Raw genomic sequence first — 24,005 nt, forward strand, 5'->3', positions numbered from 1 at the left:
ATCTGCCCCAGCCTCGGCTCCTGCAGCATTTCAATAATGCCTTGAATTTCCTGATGTATCAAAACATTATCTACCTCTCTTTAAATACCTCTAGTAATCTGGTCTCTGCACCCTCTGGATAAAGAGTTCCTAGAGATTCACTAGCTTCTGCCAGAAGTAGTTCTTTAGTTTTAGTTGACTGCCCCTTGTAACTGCCCCCTCGATAGAGACTCTTGCACTAGTGAAAGCATCTCACTAGTGCAAGAGAGCATCTACTCTATCGTGCCTTCTTGAAGTCTTTTCAGCACTTACATTTGCTTCTAAGCTCCAAAGAATGCAGATCCAACTGCTTTAACTGATGTCAGCCCTCTCATCCAAGGAATAAGTCTAGTGAATCTCTTCTGGACCCCTTCCAGAGCTGGTATATTCTTCCCTAAACAAGAGGGACCAAATCTTTGAAAGTACTCCGGGTGTGGTATCACTAACACCCTGTAAAAATATAGCTTAACTATTTTTAAGCTTCAATTATCTTGCAATTAAGGACAATGTACCATTTGCCTTTCTAACCACCTACTGTAGCATCCAGCTTTTGTGATCATGCATTCAAATGATCACCAGATGCCTTTGTACTCCTATCGATTTAGATAATAGCGTACCTTTTGATTACTTAAGCAGAAGTTCATGACTTCAGTTTTCCATGCTAAATGACATTTGCCAAGATTTTACTCATTCGATCTACGCAAATCCTGTTGTAGAGCCCAAATATCCCTGTTGCAGCATACTTCCTCAATTCTTTTAGTATCATCAACAAATTTGGTAGCTTGCACTTTGCTGACTCCTCTAGGTCATGATTATAGAGGAAACTATAAATCTGTGGAATTCTTTGCCACAAGCAGCTGTGGAGGCCAAGTCTGTATGTATATTTAAGGTAGAAGTTGATAGATTCTTCATTGGTCAGGGTATGAAGGGATTCGGTGAGAAGACAGCAGATTGAGGCTGAGAGGGAAATTGGATCAGCCATGATGAAATGGCGGAGCAGACTCGATGGGCTAAATGACTTAATTCTGCTCCCATAGCTTATGGTTTCATAGATATTTACTAATTGGGAGTTCAGACTTGAATCTTAGGGCATTCCATTAGTTCAACCAACCTGCAAAAGACCATTTATTCTGACTGTATGTCTTCCATATAATACACATTCTTCAATGAATGCCAATATATTTCCATCATGCTGCCATCAATTTTTATCTGGTGCTTCAGCCTTTTTAGTGACACCTTGTCAAATGCCTTCTTGAAATCCAAATATGCTATAACTCAAAATTCCCTTCTATCATCTCTGCTCATGATATTCCTGGAGAACTTTAGCAAATTTTTGGAACATTATTTATCTTTCATAAATCCATTCTAATTTGTTTGATTACATTAAGTTTTTGTTTAAGTGGATTTTTTTTTTATGGTATTTGTCCTCCTGGCTTCTCTTGCAAAATAATATATGTTACATTTATATGTACTTAAGTGTTCATATTCAGCTGTAAGATCACTTTTCATATATTTTCATAGCAATATGAAGTACATTTCTTCCTCTTTCTCTGTAAATATGAATGTTTTAGTTCATGGAGCCTCCGCTGTAACTATTGTACCATAACAGCTGCTCCATAATGGCTCCACAATATTCATAATGCAGTATGATGAAGTGTAAATTTTTAGGAAGAATTTAACCATTAAGAAAAACAATGGCGCATATTAACAACCATGCCTTTAAGATTTAATCTGAGTTTTGATTTGTTGCTTGTCAAAATATCTTTACAATTTCACCAAATTTACTTCATATTATTTTTATATATTAAAAAATGCCTGCCACAGTTGAATATGCCCTGTCAGATTGTATGCTTAATTACAAATGGGAATCTGTCTCCATGGGAAAATATGATGGGGAAGGCACCCTGACTGCAAGCCAAGCAGCGACGTGTTTGTGCACTGGGGCTCTTCCCATTGCTGATGTAGCCTTAGGTGGTTAATGAAGGAAAGTAAAATTAAACTTGACTTTTCTTTTCCCATCCTTCTCACACCTTCGTGATAAGATGCCAAAGCACCATATTTGTTTTGAAAACAATGTCATTATTAACAAAAAAAATTGAATGATTAGCATTGCTTAATCCCTTTTAACATCCCTTTTAGTTTCAGAAATGTAAATTTATAAAAATTACCCATTGCTATTTTAAGTTAGCCATGACTTTTTGTACTTTAATTTTCACATGTAATAATATTTCATAGATACTTTTAATTTTAAAATGCTTGTAGATTTGGCAGCAGCCCATCCAACTGAACATACAGAGTCTGATTTACCCAAGGAAGCTCTGGTTTCTGAAGAAGTGCTTCAGCAGCATGGGAGTTCAACAGCGGTAACAGTAGTTCAAGATACAGAGATGAATGAAAGTAAACCTGAGACACAATTGCAACCTCAACCAAATGAGGAGACACAAGATTCCAAGGAGTCTGTTGAAGTAGCAACCCGAGTAATAGAACATCAGGTTTGTGAGAACAAAACTGAACCAATGGAGGTTTCTGCCACAGAAGTGGCAAATAATGGGCCTGTATCAAATACTGGACCCGTGCAAGAGGTCACACTGACCAAGGAGTTTCCAGAAGTTGTACTGGTGGATAATGTGGCACAGAAGAGTGAAGAAAAAAGCTCCCAAGTGTCTCACAGTAGCAGTGTTGAAGCTGAAGAAACACCCAGTGAGTGTACATCAGAGCTCAGTTCATCAAATGAAAGTAAAACTGAGAAAGCATTTGGAGAAGTTGACAATAATTACGCCAGCAGCAGTAAATCCTCCATTTCTCCCTCTTCTGTGACTGTTTCGGTTGGGCTGACTCCAGTGACTAATATGTCTCACACTTCAGCTCCAAGCACATTTGGTTCAGGAGTTCCTGCACCTACCTTCGTACCTCTGGTTCCAAAAATAGGAATGGGAAAACCGGCTATTACCAAAAGGAAATTCTCTCCAGGAAGACCCCGGATGAGACAGGTAAGATTATCTAACACTTATATATACATATTTTGAAGGTTAACAATTTTACCTGAATGTAACTGTTCATATACTGTATTTTACTGGTGATACATCGTGTTGCAGTGCAAGACAAAGTTAAAGTTTATTGTCATAAGCACAAATGGATGTATGCGTTGGTGCAGTGAAAAACATACTTGCAGCAGTATCACGGTTACGTAGCATACATAAGTAGCATTCACAAGAAAAACAAGTTGAACACAATTTTTACAAGAAGCAGATATAAACAGCACAATAAAGTCCATTTTAGTGCCAAGTGCTCAGTGTTGCTGAACTGTTGTGATTAGTGTAAAAGTGTCAGAAACCATGAGGATGTAAAGGAAAACATTTTGTTTGAAAATTGTAGATGCTTAGCAAAATCATAGATTTTGCTTGCTTTATCTCATATGAAAATTGTGTTGAAAGCAGTTTTTAACACAATTAATTTAATGTGAACAATACCAAATTAAGCTACTGGTTTAAAAAAATACTTTGAATTTTAGTTTCCAAGATGGCACACAGTAAGCCTTAAATAAGAAATTCAAATGCATTCTTCAAACCCAATTTGAATGAATCTGAATATACTTATCACCGTTAGTGCTGTACACGACTTTATTCACTGTCCGTATAGTCTAATTGTGGCACAAACCTATTTAAAACTTTCATTCTAATTGCATGCAGTGTGTAAGAGCATTTTCAGATTTTTAACATAGAAATTAGTTTTCATAAAGCTTATGATTTCTCTAAACAAAAATAGGAAAAAATCTGCATCTGTAAAGGTTCTATGCCTTTTTAATTCACATCAGTATCAAGTAAAGTTTATTAAATGCTCAGTGCAAGTTTTTCAAGAGATGTATGAAATGTGTAATAAATCTGGTCTTTTGAGTGTAGCATGAAAAATTATTCAGTGATATTAACTACATCACCTGTCCAAGTGAGAGTTATGAATGCTTGTTAATCTGCAATGTGAGAGCTATGCCTTTAAAATGTCTCTATTAAGATTGGTAGGGGGTGGAGTGTTTAAAGGTCATCAAATGAATTTAAAGGTAATTGATAAGGTTGGCTTGTCTGCGGCCAGAAAAATGAATTAGACAACTCTACAAAGCAGTCACTGGAGGGCACTTGGAGTTCTGAGTGCATTTTTGGTTATTGCAATGTAGGAAGGGATGTAGTTTAGCTTGAGAGCATATAGAGGATACTACCTGGATTGGAGGCCTTAGGTTATGGGAAACGATCTGGTAAGATAAATTGCCTGGAATGCTAGAGGAACTCAAAGTCATACAGTTTCTATGGAAATGAATAAACAGTCAGTGTTTTGATCAAGACTCTTTTGGACTAGAAAGGAAGGGGAAGATGCCAGAATAAAAAGATGGGGGAGGGGAAGGAGGAAAAGCGAGAAGGTGATAGATAAAGCCAGGTGATCAAGTTGTACAGCATCGACGAAACTGTCTTTTTGGCCCATTACAGCTGTACTGATCATGTCTAATCCCACTATACTAATCCCACTTGCCTGCATTAATTCCATATCGCTTGTGCTACAACACACTTTCTCACAGTAGTTTACATGTGTAGAAAGTACCTTGTACTCCAGAAAACATTTTTGCTAAATTTCATATTTTTTTAAGTGTAAGCATTCAAATTAATTCTATTGATGACATTTTAACTGCATAAATTGAATATCGTTTTAAAGCTGCTGGAGGGAGGGAGATATTAATTGGGAATGAACAGCTTAAACCACTGATAAAAAGCCAGCCTCTAGGATATGGGTGGATTGAATCCTAGAGTAGGAACTGAAAAAAATTGAACTAAGGATCTTTAACAATTCTATGGAAACTAAATCTTCATCCACATATTGAAGAAACTGCACTATTTGTAGAATCCATCTTTGGTAGCCAGAGTATTGGAGGGTCTCCTGAAAGAATCAAGTATTCACAGAAATACAGAAAAATGAATTTTGGCTTTAATAATGGCAAAAAAAAATCTGGGAGGACTAATCCTGTTGAATGGAACTTTTGACTGCAATTCCTAAATATAAAGTATTTTAGCAAAGCCTTCTGTTTAATTGTCTTAATTACATAGTGAACAGCTTAGCACATGAACAGGCCTTTTGGCCTACAATATTGTGCCAAACTGATTAAGATAATGACAACTAATTAATCCCTTTAGCTGTACATGATCTATAGCTTTACATTCTCTGTATATTCATGTGTCAATCCAAGAGCCCTTTAATTAGCTCTGACATGTGTTCTTCCACTGCCATCCCTGGCTGCACATTCTAGGCACCCACTACACTCTGGAAGATAAAACTTGGCCTGCACTTCTCCTTTGAAGCTAACCCCCCCTCCCCCCCTAGTGCTTCCTCCTAGGACAACCAAACTATTCTAGTTATTAATTTAGTAAATCTTCTCTGAATTGCTTTCAGTGCATTGGCTTTTTTTTAAATAAGGAGACCAATCTTGTTCACAACACTTTCAGTGAAATCTTACCGTTGAACTGTGTAACTGAACCTGTCTACTTTAGTATTCAGTTTCCCAAGCTAGTGGTAGTAATATTGGTAGCTTTTCTAGTTACCTGCAAATCATGCACTGTAACACTCAGATCCTCCCACCTGTCAGAGCTCTGTAGTCTCCCACTGTTTATAATTTTTTTAAAACTTTCCTGTCTTAATGAACATTTTCACATTTTTTCATATTATATTTCAGTTGCCAGATCTTTTCCCTCTCACTTAAACTATCTGTAATTCTTTCATTTCCTTATATCCTCCTCACAGCTTACTTCAACACCTACCTCTGTTAGCAGAATATTTAGCCCAAACTAATTTTACTTTTTGGTATCAGATGAGTGGGAGTGAGTGGATTTTACAATTATAAAGAATTTATTATTAAAAGTGATGCAGTGCATATGGCAAGATGTAACTTAGATTTGTAACTGGCCACTGTAGAGATGCTCGCTCAAGCTACAATTGAGGTGCTTGGTTGCACTGCAAGGCCTAATTTATTGAAGAAATGTAAAAGCAAAGACCTGGGCACAAAGATCAAATATTATGAAGAGCTGGAGATGCAGAACAGATCTGAAGCCACAGAGAAGGAGATCCCAGCTGCATGAGGTAGAATAGTGTTGATTAAATTGAACCTTCAGCTTCCTACACAGTTGAGATTGTTTCTGGGATTCGTGGCAACTAGCATCAAAGTAGGAATTACATTTTTGCAGGTAATTGGGTTTCTTGAAATTTATGATATTGACAAGAAATTGAAGGTGGAAGCTTCAGGCCAGCTTCATGTAGTTACGTTTAATTTGTTGATTCACATCTAGAGTCAGTTATATGACATCAAGGACAGCATTTCTTGCTTTGTTTCTTGCCAACCATCTACTGTGATTGCTTGCAGATGGAAATGTCATTTTTATAGGATAAATGAATGAGGTGTAACTTTCCACAATAGCTCAATATAATAATTAAGCAAAGTATGTGCTGCACCTGTAATCCAGCCCATATTGTGATGCAGTTTCTGTGCTTGGATATTTTTGAAATGACTAGCAAGAACACAATTATCAAATCTTTTAAGTATTAGATAAAGATCATTTGAACCTGTTTTCCCCAGACTTTGTAGATGTTTTATATTTTTTTTTAATAAATTTTTTTTTATTAGTTTTTCAAAACATTTTACAAAATTAAAAACCCCAAATCCCAATGAGGAGCATTAATACAGAGCAAGGTTAAGCATACAATAACAATATGCTACACAGGAAGAGAATTTAACAAAAAAGCACCTAAATTAAAGACAAGTGACAAGTGTCCTCCCCAAACCCCCCAACACAAGAAAAAAAAACAATTCCAGACCAACCACCACACAGTATAGAGAGTATAAGTCCGGACAGTCAAACTCCCAGACTGTAAATACACTTAGCAACAGAGGATAATAATGCCTACTACCAGAAAAAAAAGGGAGCTGAGAGCAAGGGACTGAAAAGAAAAAAAACCCTAGTCAAGAGGAAAGTTATGAAAGTACTCGATAAAAGGCCCCCAGATCTTATGGAACTTTAAATCCGAATTGAGAACTGAATAATGAATTTTTTCGAGGTCCAAGCAGGCCATAATGTCGTTAAGTCATTGCGCATGAGTGGGCGGGGCAACATCTCTCCATCTAAGGAGGATCAAACGTCTCGCCAGGAGAGAGGCAAAGGATAGTATTCGGCATTTGGTCGGACACAGACATAAATCTGTCTCGCCCCAAAAACCGAACAGAGCAATTAAGGGGTTAGGTTCTAGGTGCTGATTCAGAATACCCGATAGTGTAGTGAAGACATCTTTCCAGAATTTCTCCAAGCTAGGACAGAGATGTTTTATATTTAAAACTGAAAACAGTGGATCTAAAAGTTATAGATTTGTTTTTGTTCCATAGATAAATTCTCTTGTGTCTTTCTTTTTCACAACTGAATAGCTTTAGTTCTGTTCTCTTTTCTACCTGGGATTGGTGGTAGTCTCCCCTAAATTTCAAATGGCTGTATTAAAACATTACATGAAATAATATACACCTAAAATAATGCTCTTTTGAATACCACAGATTTTAACATTTTTCTCTAATGGAACACCAACTCCAGCTAAGCTCCAGAGTTTATTTTTTATGCTCTTGCTGTTAAATCCAAATATTCACTGCAGCTTCTTCTCTTAGATATGGCCCTTGTGGCTAAAGGGATCGGGGGTATGAAGAGAAGGCAGGTACAGGGTTCTGAGTTGGATGATCAGCCATGATCATACTGAATGGCGGTGCAGGCTCGAAGGGCTGAATGGCCTACTCATGCACCTATTTTCTATGTTTCTGTGTTTCTTCACAGTATTTGATCTTTATGCCTATATCTTGCATTTTCCTCTTCTTCAACTTGAACCCTGAAGTGCATTTATTACCCACCTCTGCCTCAGTCCGTAAATGGACTGCCAGATTTTCTCTCCAAGTGATGATGGACCACTAAACTTTGTTATAATGACATATTTCTTAATAACTACTATTTACAGTATCACTGCAGCTGTAACTAGCACAACAGGTATGGGATGATGCTTGTCTAATTTTTTACAGCTGGCCTGAATTCCAGAAAATTTATTGTTGTCAATGCCACAGGTGGATGTAGAGGCCAGGTATTTAAGGGGGAGGTTGATAGATTCTTGATAAGTTAGAGCATGAAAGGTACAGGGAGAAAGGAAGGGAATGGGGTTGAGAGGGAAACTGGAAAAGCCACGATCAAATAGCAGAGCAGAATGGTTGGGCCAAATAGCCTAATTCTGCTCCTATGTCTTATGGTCTTAATATTATAACCCAATAATCTGTTCATTTCATAACTGAATTTCACCAGTAAATTTTGAGTGTTGAATCATTTAGGGGAAAATAGGGTAGATGTTGACTGCTTTAGTTGTCCTGCAGGATGCATTCTTTGCTCATTCTGATGCTTGGAAGGTTACTGACAGATTTTATTTTTGAGGCTTTGTGAACTGCATTCATTATGAATAACTTCATATTTTTAACTCTTGTTGCCTGTTCATTGAGTATCTTAACCCTAACCTCCTTCAACTTTTAGACACAGACACCAAGATACTCCTGTTCCTTTTATTTTGTAGCATCCAACTGTGATGGTGTATTCCATTGCCTAACTGCCTTCTGAGTGCTCTCACCCCTCCCTAGACTGATTTACAGATGCAAGTTTTGTTTGCAAAACTTCTTCACACAGAGAGTGGTGAATCTGTGGAATTCTCTGCCACAGGGAACAGTTGAGGCCGGTTCATTGGCTATATTTAAGAGGAAGTTAGATATGGCCCTTGTGGCTAAAGGGATCGGGGTATGGAGAGAAAGCAGGTACAGGGTTCTGAGTTGGATGATCAGCCATGATCATACTGAATGGCGGTGCAGGCTCGAAGGGCCGAATGGCCTACTCCTGCACCTATTTTCTATGTTTCTATGTTTGCAGTTAACCAGCCTTCCTGTGTTGTCCTTCACCCCCCTGTCAACTACACTGCCAATTTTGCAGTCATTATGAGCCTTTTTATCTGTGGGCCTACATTTAAGTCTAGATCAAAGGCTGTACATCTGGTCACTAAAATTACTGTCAATTATTGCAATTTGTTTCATTGCCACTCAGCTAATTTTTAATCCACCTTGTCAATTTATTTTGGTTTGAGTGGTATTAAGTTTCTTGATCAGTTTGTCTTGTGGTTTCGGTTCCATTTTGCTTTATTTGGTTCAATAATTAGTTTATGGAATAGAGTCAATAACCAGGTTACACTTTAATCTGTTTGGATTCATCCACAGTGATTTCAAATATTCTTTTTTCAGTATAAAAAAGGGAAAACAAAGAAATCTTTCCCAACATCATATTGCAGATGGATTACTTTTTAGTAGAAAATACAGTTGTAATTTCAGGTTATTGGTTATGAAGTTTGAAAAGACCACTTCAGATAGTTTTATAAATTATAGCATCCATAATGTGCCCTGCACATAAATGAAAACTGTCTAAACTAAATCAACAATGTATAGAAGTCCTGAATTCAAATTGAGTTGGAAGCTTATGATCTTGCACTGGAGGGTGAACTAAAAGCAAGTAGCATATTTTTTTAGAAAATAGCAGATGTTTCCCTAATTGATGAATTGGAAAAGAAAGTCTCCTATATATTATATCATCTCAGGCGAATCAAATTACCTTAAAAAGAATGAAGTAGCTTGAAAGTGAATTCATTATAGGCAAAAGCAATACAAGGCCCAAGCAACAAAATAAAAACACAGCTATCCAGCCAATTGCTTCAGTATGCTATTGGACAGCTGTTATTCCATCATAGGTGTCAAATATTTGTGCAATTAAATTTTAAATTCTTACTACATGAAACAATATACAAGAAGTAAGGCCCCAACATGTAAAGAAAAAGGTAGAAAATTTGATTTAACTAAGTTTAGTTTTGAATTTTTTAATCAAGTTTTAAAATTTGATTTAATTACTTAAAGAAAAAAGTGCACGTTGTATAGTTCTCTGAAGTCTCATTGCAGAGTCACTTAACTAGTGATATTCAACACAGCACAGTATAGGTCTATGCTTTAATCCACAGTTTCTGACTTGGAGGGTGCCACTGGCAAGTACCTAATATATTTGAAACTGATGTCCTTGTGAATTAGATTTCATTAGTAAAATGAGGTAAGGTAGAATCCATTTTGACAGAAGTATGCAAACTATAAAACATCCCGGCAATGTGCTCAGATTCTAGTTGTTCACTGAAGTAAAGGAATACTAGTAATTACCCTTAAAAATAGATTCTTTTTTGGATTATATGCTCTGTATGGTCCACAATAAAATTATTTGGAAATGGTTTGAAAAATGCATCATCCTGCTCAGTAGTTATCGTTGGCATATCAAATAAATGCTTGGATTCGTGCATGTGAGCTGAGAGCATACCAGGTGCCAAATAGCCTATAACTTCTAATCATTTAGCCCTTTCCCCCCATTTTTTGAAATCAATACTGCAAGGTTTCTTATTTTTGATACAGGTATTGTAATAAAGTTAAGGTAAATTGTAAAGAATGAGTTGTAAATGCTTATCCCAGAAGGTACAGTGGTTATTCAGTTTAGTTTAGAAACAAATGCTGATTAGAGGAAAGAGCAAGTTACACTGAATACCTTTGCTTGCATAAATAGAAATTTTGATGCATTATTTTTACCTTGAGCATTTCTTAAGTTGAATATTTATTGTAGTGTTACCAACACATTTCAAATTTTAGTGCAGATTTCTGCACAGGTAAGCTGTAGTATAGTTGGAAATGAAATGCTCACCAGATCGGTCTGCATCTGTGGAGTAAGAAACAGATCAATGGTTTCATCTGGATGGACTTTCAGAAGAACTGGCATAAACAGTTCTCGTGGGAAGTCATCAATCTTGAACATTAACGCTGTTTCTATCTCCATGGATACAGCCTGTCTTGCTGACCTTTTGAGCATTTTGACACACAACCAAGTCAAACACAATAATAAGAAATAGATTTTCCTCTATGCTACTGGTTTTGTGGGTGAAACTCCAATTTCTTTGCCAGGTTGAATTTGCTTTAGTAGTAAATTAATTGGCGGTTGCAATGTTAATCCCTCCTGCGCTTTTCCATGTGTTGTCTAATTTTGCATACTTTATTATTTAAAGCATCATGTCCTGCAAACAAAAATGCTCCTGTGTTTTTATTTTGTATTACCATATTAGTCACATATTTAACATTTAAGTTTATTTTGCTGGGGGTTTCCCCAATTACATCTTTTTTCACCTACCATATCCTAGGGCATATGGGCGACAAATGCTATGAGTTCCCCTTCCTGGTCTGCAAACAGTTTTGAATCTCGGGAGAGTATGATAAAAACAAAGCAACCTCAGAACAGCATTTGGAGCATCAAAGTGGTAATTCATATAATTTAGTTTTGTTTTATTCCCTTGGTGTTATTATTTGGCTTGGCTGTTTCTGTCATGTAATTAGAGTAGAATGATTTTTAATTCTCATTTGTTCATTCTTATATTGCAAGAATCATACGCTGTTTAGGAGATGCTATTAAGATGGGTGACATCTTCATTCCCTATCACCCCTTATCTTTATTCTTATTCCTGCCCTTTTATTATAGAAACATTTTGAACATATGAAACCACCAAAGTAATCTGTGCATATTCCCCAACATGCTCAAGTACAGAGCTCCTGCTGAGCGAGATCTTCCAGCTGGTTTTCCCTGAACTCTACTGTCAGTTTTATTGAACTGTTATTGTTATCACTGCTGACTTTGCTGTGCACCATAATATCATATTACTATTTTCTTTTCACCATTGTAATTTATAACATTTAACTCCTGAGGCTTTAGTAAACATTTTAGTATTTCTGTTTGCAAAGTCATAATGAACCTACATTTGTTCAGTGTAATTTTCTTTATCTAGCAAATAAGCACTGTATAGAGTCTAGCAAAGGAATAGGTCTTTTCAATCCAATCCACGTGTACATATTTAATCTGAACGTGATTCTCATCTCCATCTAGTTTCATTATTCATACACAATTGATTTCTAATTTCTCTTTCTTTCCGCTTGTGGTAAGGGTTTCTCTCAAATTTTTGTAGATTTGTTAGTAACTATCTTATTTATGTGGAGGTATCTTAATTTGTGTTTTGTCTTAAAAATAAACCCTATTGGGTGTTGTTTCTCATGTATATCACCTCATGAACGAAGCTTATTGACTGTATTTGTTATGTGTGATTGTAATTCCAGTTTTGCAGTCTATCAGCTCAGATGTGGGTGGTTTACATGAGCTATCTTGTATATTATCTGCTTTTAATAATCTTGAAGCTGTTTGGAAATTTCTTAACAATATATGAAAAGCTGGAAAAAAAACTCAGCAGGTCAGGCAGCACCTATGGAGGAAAATGAACAGTCGACATTTTGCGTCAAGACCCTCCATCTGCAGTTATTGAGTCTTGAAGCGACTTGGTCTGAAACGTCAACTGCTCATTTTTCTCCAAAGATGCTGCTTGACCCGCTGAGTTCTTTAAGCTTTTTCTGTGTTTTGATCCAGATTTCTAGCATGTACAGCCTCTCTTAAGATTCTTCAGTAACTTTGCTAAAAAAAAAAAATTCAAACACAAAAGTTGTTTAAATTAAGATGCGGAGATATTCTTTTGAGGTTATAGATATTTGGGGGGCATGGGCATGGTGGAGTGATTGATCTTGTTATGTGTTAAGAACTTTCTCTGATAAGATTGTAAGTGTTTTTAGTGTATGATTGTCCCATTCTACCATTGCATTCTAATAGAAATGGGTTTCACTGCCAAGACTATCCAGGTAGGTCTCACAGGACCTTTCCAAAATTATTTTCCTTCACTCCACCCATTTCCCTGTCAATATGTATAATGCTTGTAATGAAATAGTGCATACAGACCTCATAATTCTCTGCCGCAATTCTACAAGTGTGCTGGGTTTGCTCATTTTAGTTGCCAGTGTGATGTTAAATTCATTGGCAGTCTAACATTCATTGACTATCTTTTTATTTGCCCTTGAGAAGATCCTGGTAAGCCACCATCTTGAATTTCTACATTGAAGGCAGTTCCACAGTGTTGTGTGTTTGGAATTATAGTATACTTGCAATTTTCCCAAGTAGACCAGAAGACCATAAGATATAGGAACAGAATTAGGCCATTTGGCCCATCGAGTCTGCTCCACCATTTAATCATGGCTGATCCTTTCTCCCCTCCTAAGCTCCACTCCCCTCCTTCTCCCTGTAACCTCTGATACTGTGTCCAAACAAAAACCTTTCAAGCTCTGCCTTAAATACACCCAACAACCTGGCCTCCACAGCAACCTGTGGTAATAAGTTCTACAAATTCACCACCTTCTTGGCTAAAGAAATTTCTCCATATCTTTGTTTTAAATGGATCCCCCTCTATCCTGAGGCTGTGCCCTCTTGTCCTATACTCCCTTACCATAGGAAACATCCTCTCCACATCTACTCTGTCTAGGCCTTTCAACAGTCGATAGGTTTCAATGAGATCCCCCTCATCCTTCTCGATTCCAGCGAGTACAGACCCAACGCTATCAAATGTTCCTTGTATGATAACCTTTTCATTCCCAGAAACATCCTTGTGAACCTCCTCTGAAGCCTCTCCAATACCAGCACTTTTTTTTAGATGAGCAGCCTGAAGGTATTTACAATACTCAAAGGTGAGGCCTCAGCAGTGCATTCTAAAGTCTAAAGTCACATCCCTGCTCTTTTATTCTATACATCTTGAAATGAATGCTAACATTGCATTTGCCTTCCTCAACACTGACTTTACCTTTTCTGGTTGGCTGTTGGTGACAAGTGGCGTTCATCAGGAGTCAGTGTTGGGCCTGCTACTTTTCACATTGGTTTTCAATGATTTAGATAGTCCATCATCTAAATCTTTTATATACAGCATAAAAGAAGGTGGTCCCAACACCGACTCCTGTGGAACGCCACTGGTCACTGGCAGCCAACCAGAAAAGGATCCATTTAATTCCACTGGCTGCCTCCTACCAATCAGCCAGTGCTCTATGAGCTCGTAACTTGGTAAGCAGCCTCATGTGAGGCACCTTGTCAAAGGCCTTCTGAAATCCAAATGTACAACATCCATACTTAGAACCTCCTCAAAAAATTACAACCGATTTGTTCTTCTGACATCTCTTTGTCCCCTGTTATTATTTCTCCAGTCTCATTTTCTAGCAGTCCTATATCCACTGTCATCTCTCTTTTATTTTTTACACACTTGAAAAAGCTTTTACTATCCAGTTTGATATTGTTTGCTAGCTTGCTTTCATATTTCATCTTTTCCCTCCTAATGATTCTTTTAGTTGCTCTCTGTAGGGTTTTAAAAGCTTCCCAATCCTGTCTTCCCGGTCAGGTTGGAGCTACAGAAATGTAAAGGCACACACTCAGTGATTCAGGAACAGCTTCTTCCCCTTTGCCAACCGATTCCTAAATGGAAATTGAACCTTTGGACACTACCTCAGTTTTTTTTAAATAAAATGTAGTATTTCTGTTTTTGCACGATTTTTAATCTATAATACGTATACTATATAAAGTATATTGAAAGAGATTTACTTACTATTTTATTCTTTTTCTTCTATATTATGTATTATATTGAACTACTGCTGCTACTAAGTTAACAAATTTCATGTCACATGCTGGTGATGGATTCTGATAGTAGGCTCATCAATAAACTGCTTTAAAAAGCCATCTTGTAGGCATTTAACAAACTCACTCTCTCGAAATCCATTTCCAACCTGATTTTCCCAATCGACCTGCATGTTGTAATCTCACATGCTCTCCCTCCCGCTCCAAAATGTTGTGGACGTAATCGTGGGTGTCCTGTTCGTGTCCACAGGATCTCTTGTCTGTTCCCCTGACTGTTGAGTCCCCTATCACTACTGCTTAACTCTTCTCTCTCTTTCGCTTTTGAGCCACGAATGTATACTCAGTGCCAGTAACCCGGTCTTCCTGGTATTCCCCTGGGAGATCATACCCCACAACAGTATCCAAAATGGTATACTTATTATTGAGGAGAAAGGCTACAGGTATCCTCTGCGTTAACTGCCTATTCACATTTCCATTTCTCCTGACATTTGTCCAGCTACTTGCCTCCTGCAACTTTGAAATAACTACTTTGCTGTAACTTTGATCGATTATCTCCTCACACTCATATGAGCCGAAGGTCATCCAGCTGCTGCTCCAGATTCCTAACACGGTCTTCACTGAGCTGCAGCCGGGTACACTTCTCGCAGGTGTAGTTCCCTGGGAGACTGTGGGTGTCCAAGGATGCCAACGTCCAGCATGAAGAACACCAAACAGCCATTTACTACCCATTTCTTATCAAGGTGAAAAGAAAAGGGAACCTTAACAGAAGCTTACCCAGAAACAATGCCTCTTTCGAACTGAAGTCTCCTTTGAGCCAAAGCCTGACACTCCTCCTCTCACCACTGCCCTACTCCCAACAATTGCGGCCCCACTTGTCCCTTCTGTACTTTTAAACAAGCATCGCTGACCTGCGAGAAACCTCGTCGCTATGGCCTGCTCCCGCTGCTGTTTGGGCTGTTGATGTTATCCAATCTCCCTGTCCTTAAGCAATAGAGTTTGGAATTCCAATACTGTTGAAGGAGGATCCAATTTTTTTGTTACATCGAATGGATAGCCAAAAGTGTGTCGTTAATGAATATTAGTGCTGGTAAATGGAATACTGGTCAAGCCTACTGGCTGGTCTGGACTAACTGTGCAACTGTGGCTTCACTTAACTTTCATACAATATTAAGCTGTGGCTTAACTGGTTTCAGTCAAACATTTGGTTAGGTAATCTACAGAACAGGGTTGTTGGTGCTGCAAGGGCCGAAGCGCTGGCTTTTAGATGAAATATTGAACAGTGTCATGTACTGCCTACACAATTTGATGAATGTAAAATGGTTTGAATTTTCTATTCTCTTATTCCTGTATTGTAGTGGAGATTTATAATTTTGATAGTTTTTTTTTGTCATGAAGTGCACTGGAATGTTCTCAAAGGACTGCAAAGTTGCTCTATAAATTGATGTTTTTTCTTTTGTAGATGGTAGAAAAGCTTTGAGAGACCTGGAAATGAGTCACTTAGCACAGAAGACTGAACTCCACCCAATTCTTATAGCTGTAGGATAGATGTTTATGTTCAAAAGTAGCACTCAGCATATCGATGCTGGTATTGCCACTGAAGCTCAGGCCAGATGAGATTTTTTTGTTGAAAAAGCAGATTTTCTAGCATTGAATGGCACAAGCTTGCTTATCGTGTGTACCTGAAGCTAGTATTTCATCATCATAAGGCACTCGTGAGAGCATACTTGGAGTATTGTGTGCAGTTTTGGGCTCTTTATTTTAGAAAGGATATACTGACATTGGAGAGGGTTCAGTGAAGATTCACGGGAATGATTCCAAGAATGAAAGGATTACCATATGAGAAATGTATGGGCTGTATTCCCTGGAGTTCAGGAGGATGAGGGGGGATCTCATAGAAACATTTCAGATGTTAAAAGGCCTGAACAGATTAGATATGGCAATGTTATTTCCCATGGTAGAGGATTCTAGGACAAGAGGGCACAAATTCAGGATTGAAGGACGTCCTTTTAGAACTGAGATGTGGAGAAATTGTTTCAGTCAGAGAGTGGTAAATCTGCGGAATTTGTTGCCACAAGCGGTTGTGGAGGCCAAGTCATTGGCATTGTAGTTAAGGCAGACTTAGATAGGTTCTTGATTAGCCAGGGCATCAAAGGGTGATAGCAGGGTAGTGGGGATGACTGGAAGAATTGGATCAGCCCATGATTGAATGGTGGAACAGACTCGATGGGACGAATGGCCTACTTCTGCTCCTATATCTTATGGTCATCAGAATTTTTAACTGAATATGATCTGGGTTTGTTTTCTGATGAGGTTCTGAAGGATACTGTGAATTGCACTAACAGCTGACATCTCCAGTTCTGATCTTATGATGAAATAGCTGAGCTTTGTTAAGCCTAAGATATTACATTGAAGAATTCCTGTGACATTGTGAGGTAGTAAGACTCTGAAACATGCATTGTCCTTTCCAGTATTTTCCAGAATCCTCCACTTCATTGCCATTCAATTTCTACCAGACCTTAAACTCGTTTTAGATTTTGGGACTTCTTTGTCCAGATATGAATCGAGGCTGAAGTGAAGTTGTGAGCCAAGTGGTTCTGGCAAAATAATAAACTAAGCATCAGCAATTCTGAGTAAACAGCTTGAAGGTGCAACATCTACCAGCTGGTTCACATCTAGGTTCTTATGCAAATTAGTCAATTGTGATGTCTACTACTACAGATCTGCGGTTGTAGATTGGTCAGACTGGGTAAGGACAAAACGTATGTTTTCTAAAGGGAATTGGTCAGTTGGAGAAGCTCTTATAGTAATGTGGTAGTTTCAAAATCAGAAATAATTGAAAAAGGACCTAGTGCTTTCCTGGCATATATGATGAATAAACTATGATAAATAAAATATGATTTTCATCCTGAAGAAGATGGCAGAGTTTGTTATCGAAACTTCGATTATAATCGATACCCACACTCAGCTGGAAAACATTTGTAATGTTATTCCAAATATGCCATGTCAGACTTACATCATTGCTTCTAGATTACTAGTCCAGTTATAGTCATTATTCTACCTTTCTTATAACATTCCAGTACTAATGCTCCAGAATGATTAATAGTTGAAACAAAATATTTGACCTTCTCTTGGTAGAGAAAAAAAATAAAAGGCACAATGTCTTACATTGTGGTGCCAATAATTTCTCTACTTTCATTGTAGTTGAGAAGAATGTCTGAGGATAAGAAAATTGAGTTAAAAGTGAATATCATCTGAAGATGTTTGAGCATTTAATTGCTCAAATGTTTATGTTCAATTCAGCTATATAGGACCCAGATCAGAGCCCACTTGAAGAACTGTGCTCAGTTCTGGTCACCTCACTACAGGGAGGATGTGGGAACCATAGAAAGGATGCAGAGGAGATTTACAAGGGTGTTGTCTGGATTGAAGAGCATGTCTTATGAAGACAGGTGGAGTGAACTTGGCCTTTTCTCCTTGGAGCAATGTAGGATGAGAAGTGACCTGATAGAGGTGAATAAGATGATAAGAGGCATTGATCATGTGGATAGTCAGAGGCTTTTTCCTAGGGCTGAAATGGCTGCCACAAGAGAGCTCAGGTTTAAGTTGCTTGGGATTAGGTACAGAGGAGATGTCAAGGGTAAGTTTTTTCACACAGAGTGGTGAGTGGGTGGAATGGACTGCCAGCAACGGTGGTGGAGGCGGATACGATAGCGTCTTTTAAGAGACTTTTAGATAGGTACATGAAGCTTATAAAAATAGAGGTCTATGGGTAACCCTAGTAATTTCTAAGGAAGGAGCTGTATTGTACTGTAGTATTTCTATGTTTCTATTTACCAGAGACTGCATGTTAGCCAGCAAGATAATCAGTATTGGTAGTCAAAAACCTTGCTTTTTTTTTTAATGCTCCATCAGACCAGAGTGGCAGCCTCGTTTCTGACGAGTACTCCTATAGCGAGGATACTATGGCACAGTCAACATTATTTCTGTCGGTTTTAAGCAGCAATAGATTGATCAATCGCATTAAAACAACTTTTATTAGCTGTGCTGACCTTGGATGCAGTTGTGATTGTCAGCTGTAGCAAATTGAAACAGGAATATTTATTCGTGTCCATCGAGCTGCTCAGCTTGAAGTTCACCCTTGAAGGCACCCTGGAAGACACCTCTGTCAGGTTACTGTATAGCTCTGAATTTAACACTTTTATTTCAACAGTCCTGATTGATAAGCTACAGAACCTAGCCTCTGTACAATCTCCTCGCTGACGATCAATGCCAGCGCACCTCGGGTGTGTGCTTAGCCCACTGCTCTACTCTTTCTATACCCATGACTGTATGGCTAGGCTTAGTTCAAATGCCATCTGTAAATTTGCTGTTGATACAACCATTGTTGGCAGAATCTCAGATGGAGATGAGAAGGCATACAGGAGCGAAATATACCAGCTAGTTGAGAGGCGTTGCATCAACAACTTCGCACTCAATGTCAGTAAGACCAGAGAACTGATTGTGGACTTCAGAAAGGGTAGCGTGAGGGAACACGAACTGATCCTCATAGAGGGCTCAGAAGTGGAGAGAGTGAGCAGCTTCAAGTTCCTGGGTGTCAGTATCACTGGGGATCTAACCTGGTCCCAACATGATGCAGCTATAAAGAAGGCAAGACTGTGGTTGTATTTCATTAGGAGTTTGAGGAGATTTGGTTTGCCATCTAAAACACTTGAAAACTTCTGTAGATGTACCGTGGAAAGCATTCTGACAGGCTGCATCACCGTCTGGTATGGTGGGTAGAGGTGGGGGGTGGGGGTGAGTCGGCTACTACACAGGATCGAAAGAAGCTACAGAAAGTTGTAAAAGTAGCTTCATCATGAGTACTAACCTCTGTAGTATCTAAAACATCTTCAAGGAGCAGAGCCTTAGAAAGGCCACATCCATTATTAAGAAACCCATCACCCAGGACGTGTCCTCTTCTCATTGATACCATCAGGAAGGAGGTATGGAAGTCTGAAGGCTCATACACAGTGATTCAGAACAGCTTCAGGAACCCTCTGCCATCCGATTCATAAAGGGACATTCAACCCATGAACATTACCTCATTTTTTAAATATTATTTCAACACAAATTTCACGACATATGCCAGTGATAATTAAACCTGATTCTGAATGCATGATATTCCAAGGTTATGTGACCTTTGTTGTAACTACTGGGCAGCATGAAGATATTTTCTAGTACTTTGCATTCCATCTTGCCGATCTGCTGCTTTCTGCTTTATGTTAGTGCAAGTCCAACATCCAGTAGAACCCTGTAAAAATGCAATCACCTCTAATTATTTTGACTATTTGTGCATTCAGATTTTGCAGGAGTGTATCATATTTCTGCCCATAAATGGAGATGTCAGTTCAAAGTTATAATCACAGTTTTCTTTATGATTGTTTTTAATATTAAATGGTACATTTAAAGGTCTTTGGACTACAGGGATTGGAGAGTTATGGAGATCAACAGGGAATATGGATTTAAGGCAAAAGATTTTATCAGCTACAAACCTATTGAGTGATAGTGTAGACTCAAGGGATAACAGGACCGACTCCTTTCTATTTCTTATGTTCATGCATTACATAATTGCTGCCAATTTAAAATGGCTTGGGCTAATTATATATGAAATACAACTAACATCCAATTTTAACAGAAGTTTTGTACCAGTCCTTCTGTCAGACCTCAAGAAACTTAATAGAATAAATGTTTTAAAAGGAATATTGAAATGCAGAAAGAAGTGAATCTTCCCCAATTTATCTATATGTTCATGTGTTCTAAACTACTGGCCAAGAAGAACAAATGCATCTGTTTGCTATATAATTTGACATTTATTACAAATCCTGTCTCAATAATGAGCTGTCCCTCATATTTCTAAGCATTGAATTGAATGATTCCATTGCAAAAGCAGGGATCTTGTCAGGTTATTATAGAAGTTGTATTGGCTGATGTCAGTCAAAACGTCTGCTGTGCCAGAATGAGCAAGGAAGTTGCTTTAGTCTGCAATTTTCATAGGATTGTTTTTGCATATTCGCTCCAGGTATTTCTGGTAATGCTTCTGGTATAGTCTCCTAATTTAGACTACTGAAGAAATAGGGCTTCCTTATTGCCATGACCTGTTAAACTTCTTCTAATATGGTTGCAAATATGAAGTTCTAAGGCCTTTAAGTCATAAATTTTCAGCACTAATCATCAGTACAGTTCTCTTAAATACCTTTACATCCTTTTAAAGCGCATATGTACTTATGTCACTGAAGTTGCAGTTATGATTCAATCCTGAATTATGTTGCAATTTCCAGCAATCTTTGAAAGTTCTCAATACATATTCTCTATGTATTTCTGTGTGTTCATGGTTTTCTGCTGTAGCCATCCACTTGAGATTTCAATGTGTTGTGCATTCAGAGATGCTCTTCTACACACTACTGTTGTAACATGTGCTTATTTGAGTTACTGTCATCTTTCTGTCAGCTTGAAATAGCCTGGCCATTCTCATTTGGCCTCTCTCTGTTTTGACCCACAGAACTACTGCTTTTTGTTTTGTTCTTTTGCACCCTTCTCTGTAAACTCTAGAGACTTGTGTGTGAAAATCCAGGTAAGCAGTTTCTGAGATACTCAAACCCTCTGGCACCAACAATTACTTCACAGTCAAAGTCACTTAGATCACATTTCTTCCCCATTCTGATGGTTGGCCTGAACAACCACTGAACCTCGTGACATTGTCCGTTTGCTTTTATACATTGAGTTGCTGCCATATTATTGATTGATGAGATATTTACATTGTGTACCTAATGAAGAGGCCACTGAGTATACTTTTGGGGAAAGTGAGCATATTTGGCTAGAATATAGGGAATAATAGTCAGTGTTAGTCTACCAAGGAGGCTGTTTTTATTTTGTATGTTTTTTTGGACGGGAAAGGAATATCTGGTAATAAATGGATCCTTCTCAGATTGGCTAGTTGTAACTAACAGGGTACTACAGGGTCAGTGCTTGGAATTCAGCAATTCATGATCTATATCAATGCTTTGGGTAAGGGAACTAAATATTATATTTCCAAGTTGGCTGATGATGCACAACCAGGTGGGATTGTGAGTGAAAGCAAAAGTTTCACTCACAACACTTCCAGGAGATAGAGAAAAACTGCATGAGTTGGCAAGAACACAGGAGAAGATTTGTGAAGTTAGTCATTTTTGTATATGGAATAGCAGAGTTCAAAGGGACTTGGGTGTCATGTGCAAATTATATAAAACCAACATGCTAGTGCAGATGGGGATTAGGAAAGCAAATGATGTGATGACTATTATGACAGGATTTCAACAGAGAATTAAAGCCTTAGAGCAATTATATAGGGTCTTGGTAAAACCATCCCTGGAGTAACATTTCTTAAAAGCAGATGTGATTTGCCATGTTCAGGGATGATTGGTTTGCCGTATCATGAGAGATGAGGTAAATTTGGCCTGTATTCTCTAAACTTGTATTAATGATATGGCTGAGGAGACCCAGTCCTTCTATGTCTGATTGAGTGGATACTGGAAGGATATTCACCCAAGATGAGGGAGCCTGGGACCAGGGATTATAGTTTTAAGAATAAATGAGAGAGCGATTTCCTAACAGTGGGCAGTGATTCTTTGATACTCTCCACTCGAGGACCCTGGGGGTTCAGGCATTAACTTTGTTGAAAACTGAGATAGGTAGTTTTCTACATATTCCAGGAATAAAAGGACATAATATAATGAAGGAATTTGTAGTTGAGGTTGAAGAAAAGTATTTGCATTATGAAATGGATTTGAAGGATAAATGGCCTTTTATTCTTCTTGTTATCAGACACCTATGAAATGTTCATCTTTTTACATGTAAAATTTATGAAAACTGTTGTCCAACGATTTCTCAAATCAACACTTACAGTTTTTTTAATGAATGCTGCTTTTTGGGAAGCAAGTGAATTGAATAAAAGATGAAGTTAGTTGTTCCATGGAAAATATGCTATTAGATTTTGAACCTGAAAAATTGATATTTTGCAAATTTGTGCTTTTGGTCTGCTGAATAGTTCATTAATAAATATTGGCATTCTGTGGTTTGCTTCCATTATTGCATTTTCACATTTGTGACTGATTAGAGCTCTGCAGAATGAACATACCTCCTCAACTGACATCTGTGAGTATTAAAGGTGTACAGCATCACTAGCATGCAAATTAGGTGTTTATTAAAGGCACGCCATCTTATTTTTATTCGTTAAGTGCAGTTGAGTACTATAAATGATCATTTAGAGCTCCTCCTTACTCTCTTCTTTTGGCTTTTTCATGGACCACTAGAATCTATTTCTGATAGTACTTAAGTATCGCTACTATTCTAGATTTTGACCTAGCACCAAGATGTTGTTGGAACCACAATGACATGTTGAAGGCTACTTATAAAACTTCTGTATATGCCTTTTCTGAATCACTCACTGCAATCTGTAGCCTCTAATTTTCTTTCAAGCAACATACTTTTGAACCATCTTAATGACTTGCGATTTCACAATATTTGGAAAGACTCTGGGCTTAACTACCAAACATGCAGGTATAGCACCTTTATGTCAATGAAGGTACATCGCTGTGGCCAGAAGAGAAGGAGAAGGGGAGGACTCCAAGCCGGATTCAGACACCTAGAAGTTAAAGTTCCTTTCCCCAGCATAAATGTATCGTCACTGGAGAACAAGACTGAGGGAAGTAAGGAATTGAAGTGTTCAGTGTTTCACCTAGACATGACTCACTCTGGATACACTGGTGAAACCTGAAGACTTCTCGATACACAGGATGGATCATGGTGGGGGTCTGTGTTTTCTGATGATCTCTTTGTGGTGCTCAACATTGCACTCTTGTTTCCCCAGCCTGGAACATGATTAAGGAATCTCCGTGATCTTGACTGCGGTTTACCTACAGCCAAACACCGACATTAATCAGGCACTCGAGATATTGAGTGCTGCCATCACCAAACAAGAAACAGCCCACCCTGATGCATTTCAAATCATAGTCGAGGATTTCAGTCAGGCTTTTTCAAAGAGATCTCTGCCCATTTATCATCAGCATATGACCTGCAGTACAGGAGACCCAATACACCCAATCACTTAAGGCAGCCTTTCTCAACCTTTTTGCCCCAGAGCAACCCTTGAAATAATTTTCAGGTCTCAGGGAACACCCTGCATAATAATTATTAAATCTACAGTGCACAGTATGTTAGCATGACTAGTAAGTTGTAGATATAATAATACAAAAATAATTGCCAATGCTCTTTTGAGTAGAGAATAAATTTTTAGCCAACCTTTCTTGAAAAAAACATAATTAAGCTCAG

The 24,005-nt window shown here is 38.1% G+C and overlaps 1 protein-coding gene across 10 annotated transcripts in view; it reads left to right on the plus strand.

Moving 5' to 3' along the window:
- Positions 1 to 24,005, plus strand: part of kmt2ca (lysine (K)-specific methyltransferase 2Ca) — a 469,037-nt gene that overhangs the window by 240,995 nt on the left and 204,037 nt on the right. For 9 of the 10 annotated variants that reach the window (XM_073054925.1, XM_073054927.1, XM_073054926.1 and 6 more), the window contains 2 exons: positions 2,281 to 3,008; positions 11,320 to 11,436. In XM_073054925.1, coding sequence (XP_072911026.1) covers positions 2,281 to 3,008; positions 11,320 to 11,436 — 845 coding nt within the window. The remainder of the gene's footprint in view (positions 1 to 2,280; positions 3,009 to 11,319; positions 11,437 to 24,005) is intronic. The other variant, XM_073054932.1, reaches the window with a different exon arrangement.

Source organism: Hemitrygon akajei, chromosome 8 (assembly GCF_048418815.1).
Source record: "Hemitrygon akajei chromosome 8, sHemAka1.3, whole genome shotgun sequence".
In the NCBI taxonomy this organism is placed as follows: Eukaryota; Metazoa; Chordata; class Chondrichthyes; order Myliobatiformes; family Dasyatidae; genus Hemitrygon; species Hemitrygon akajei.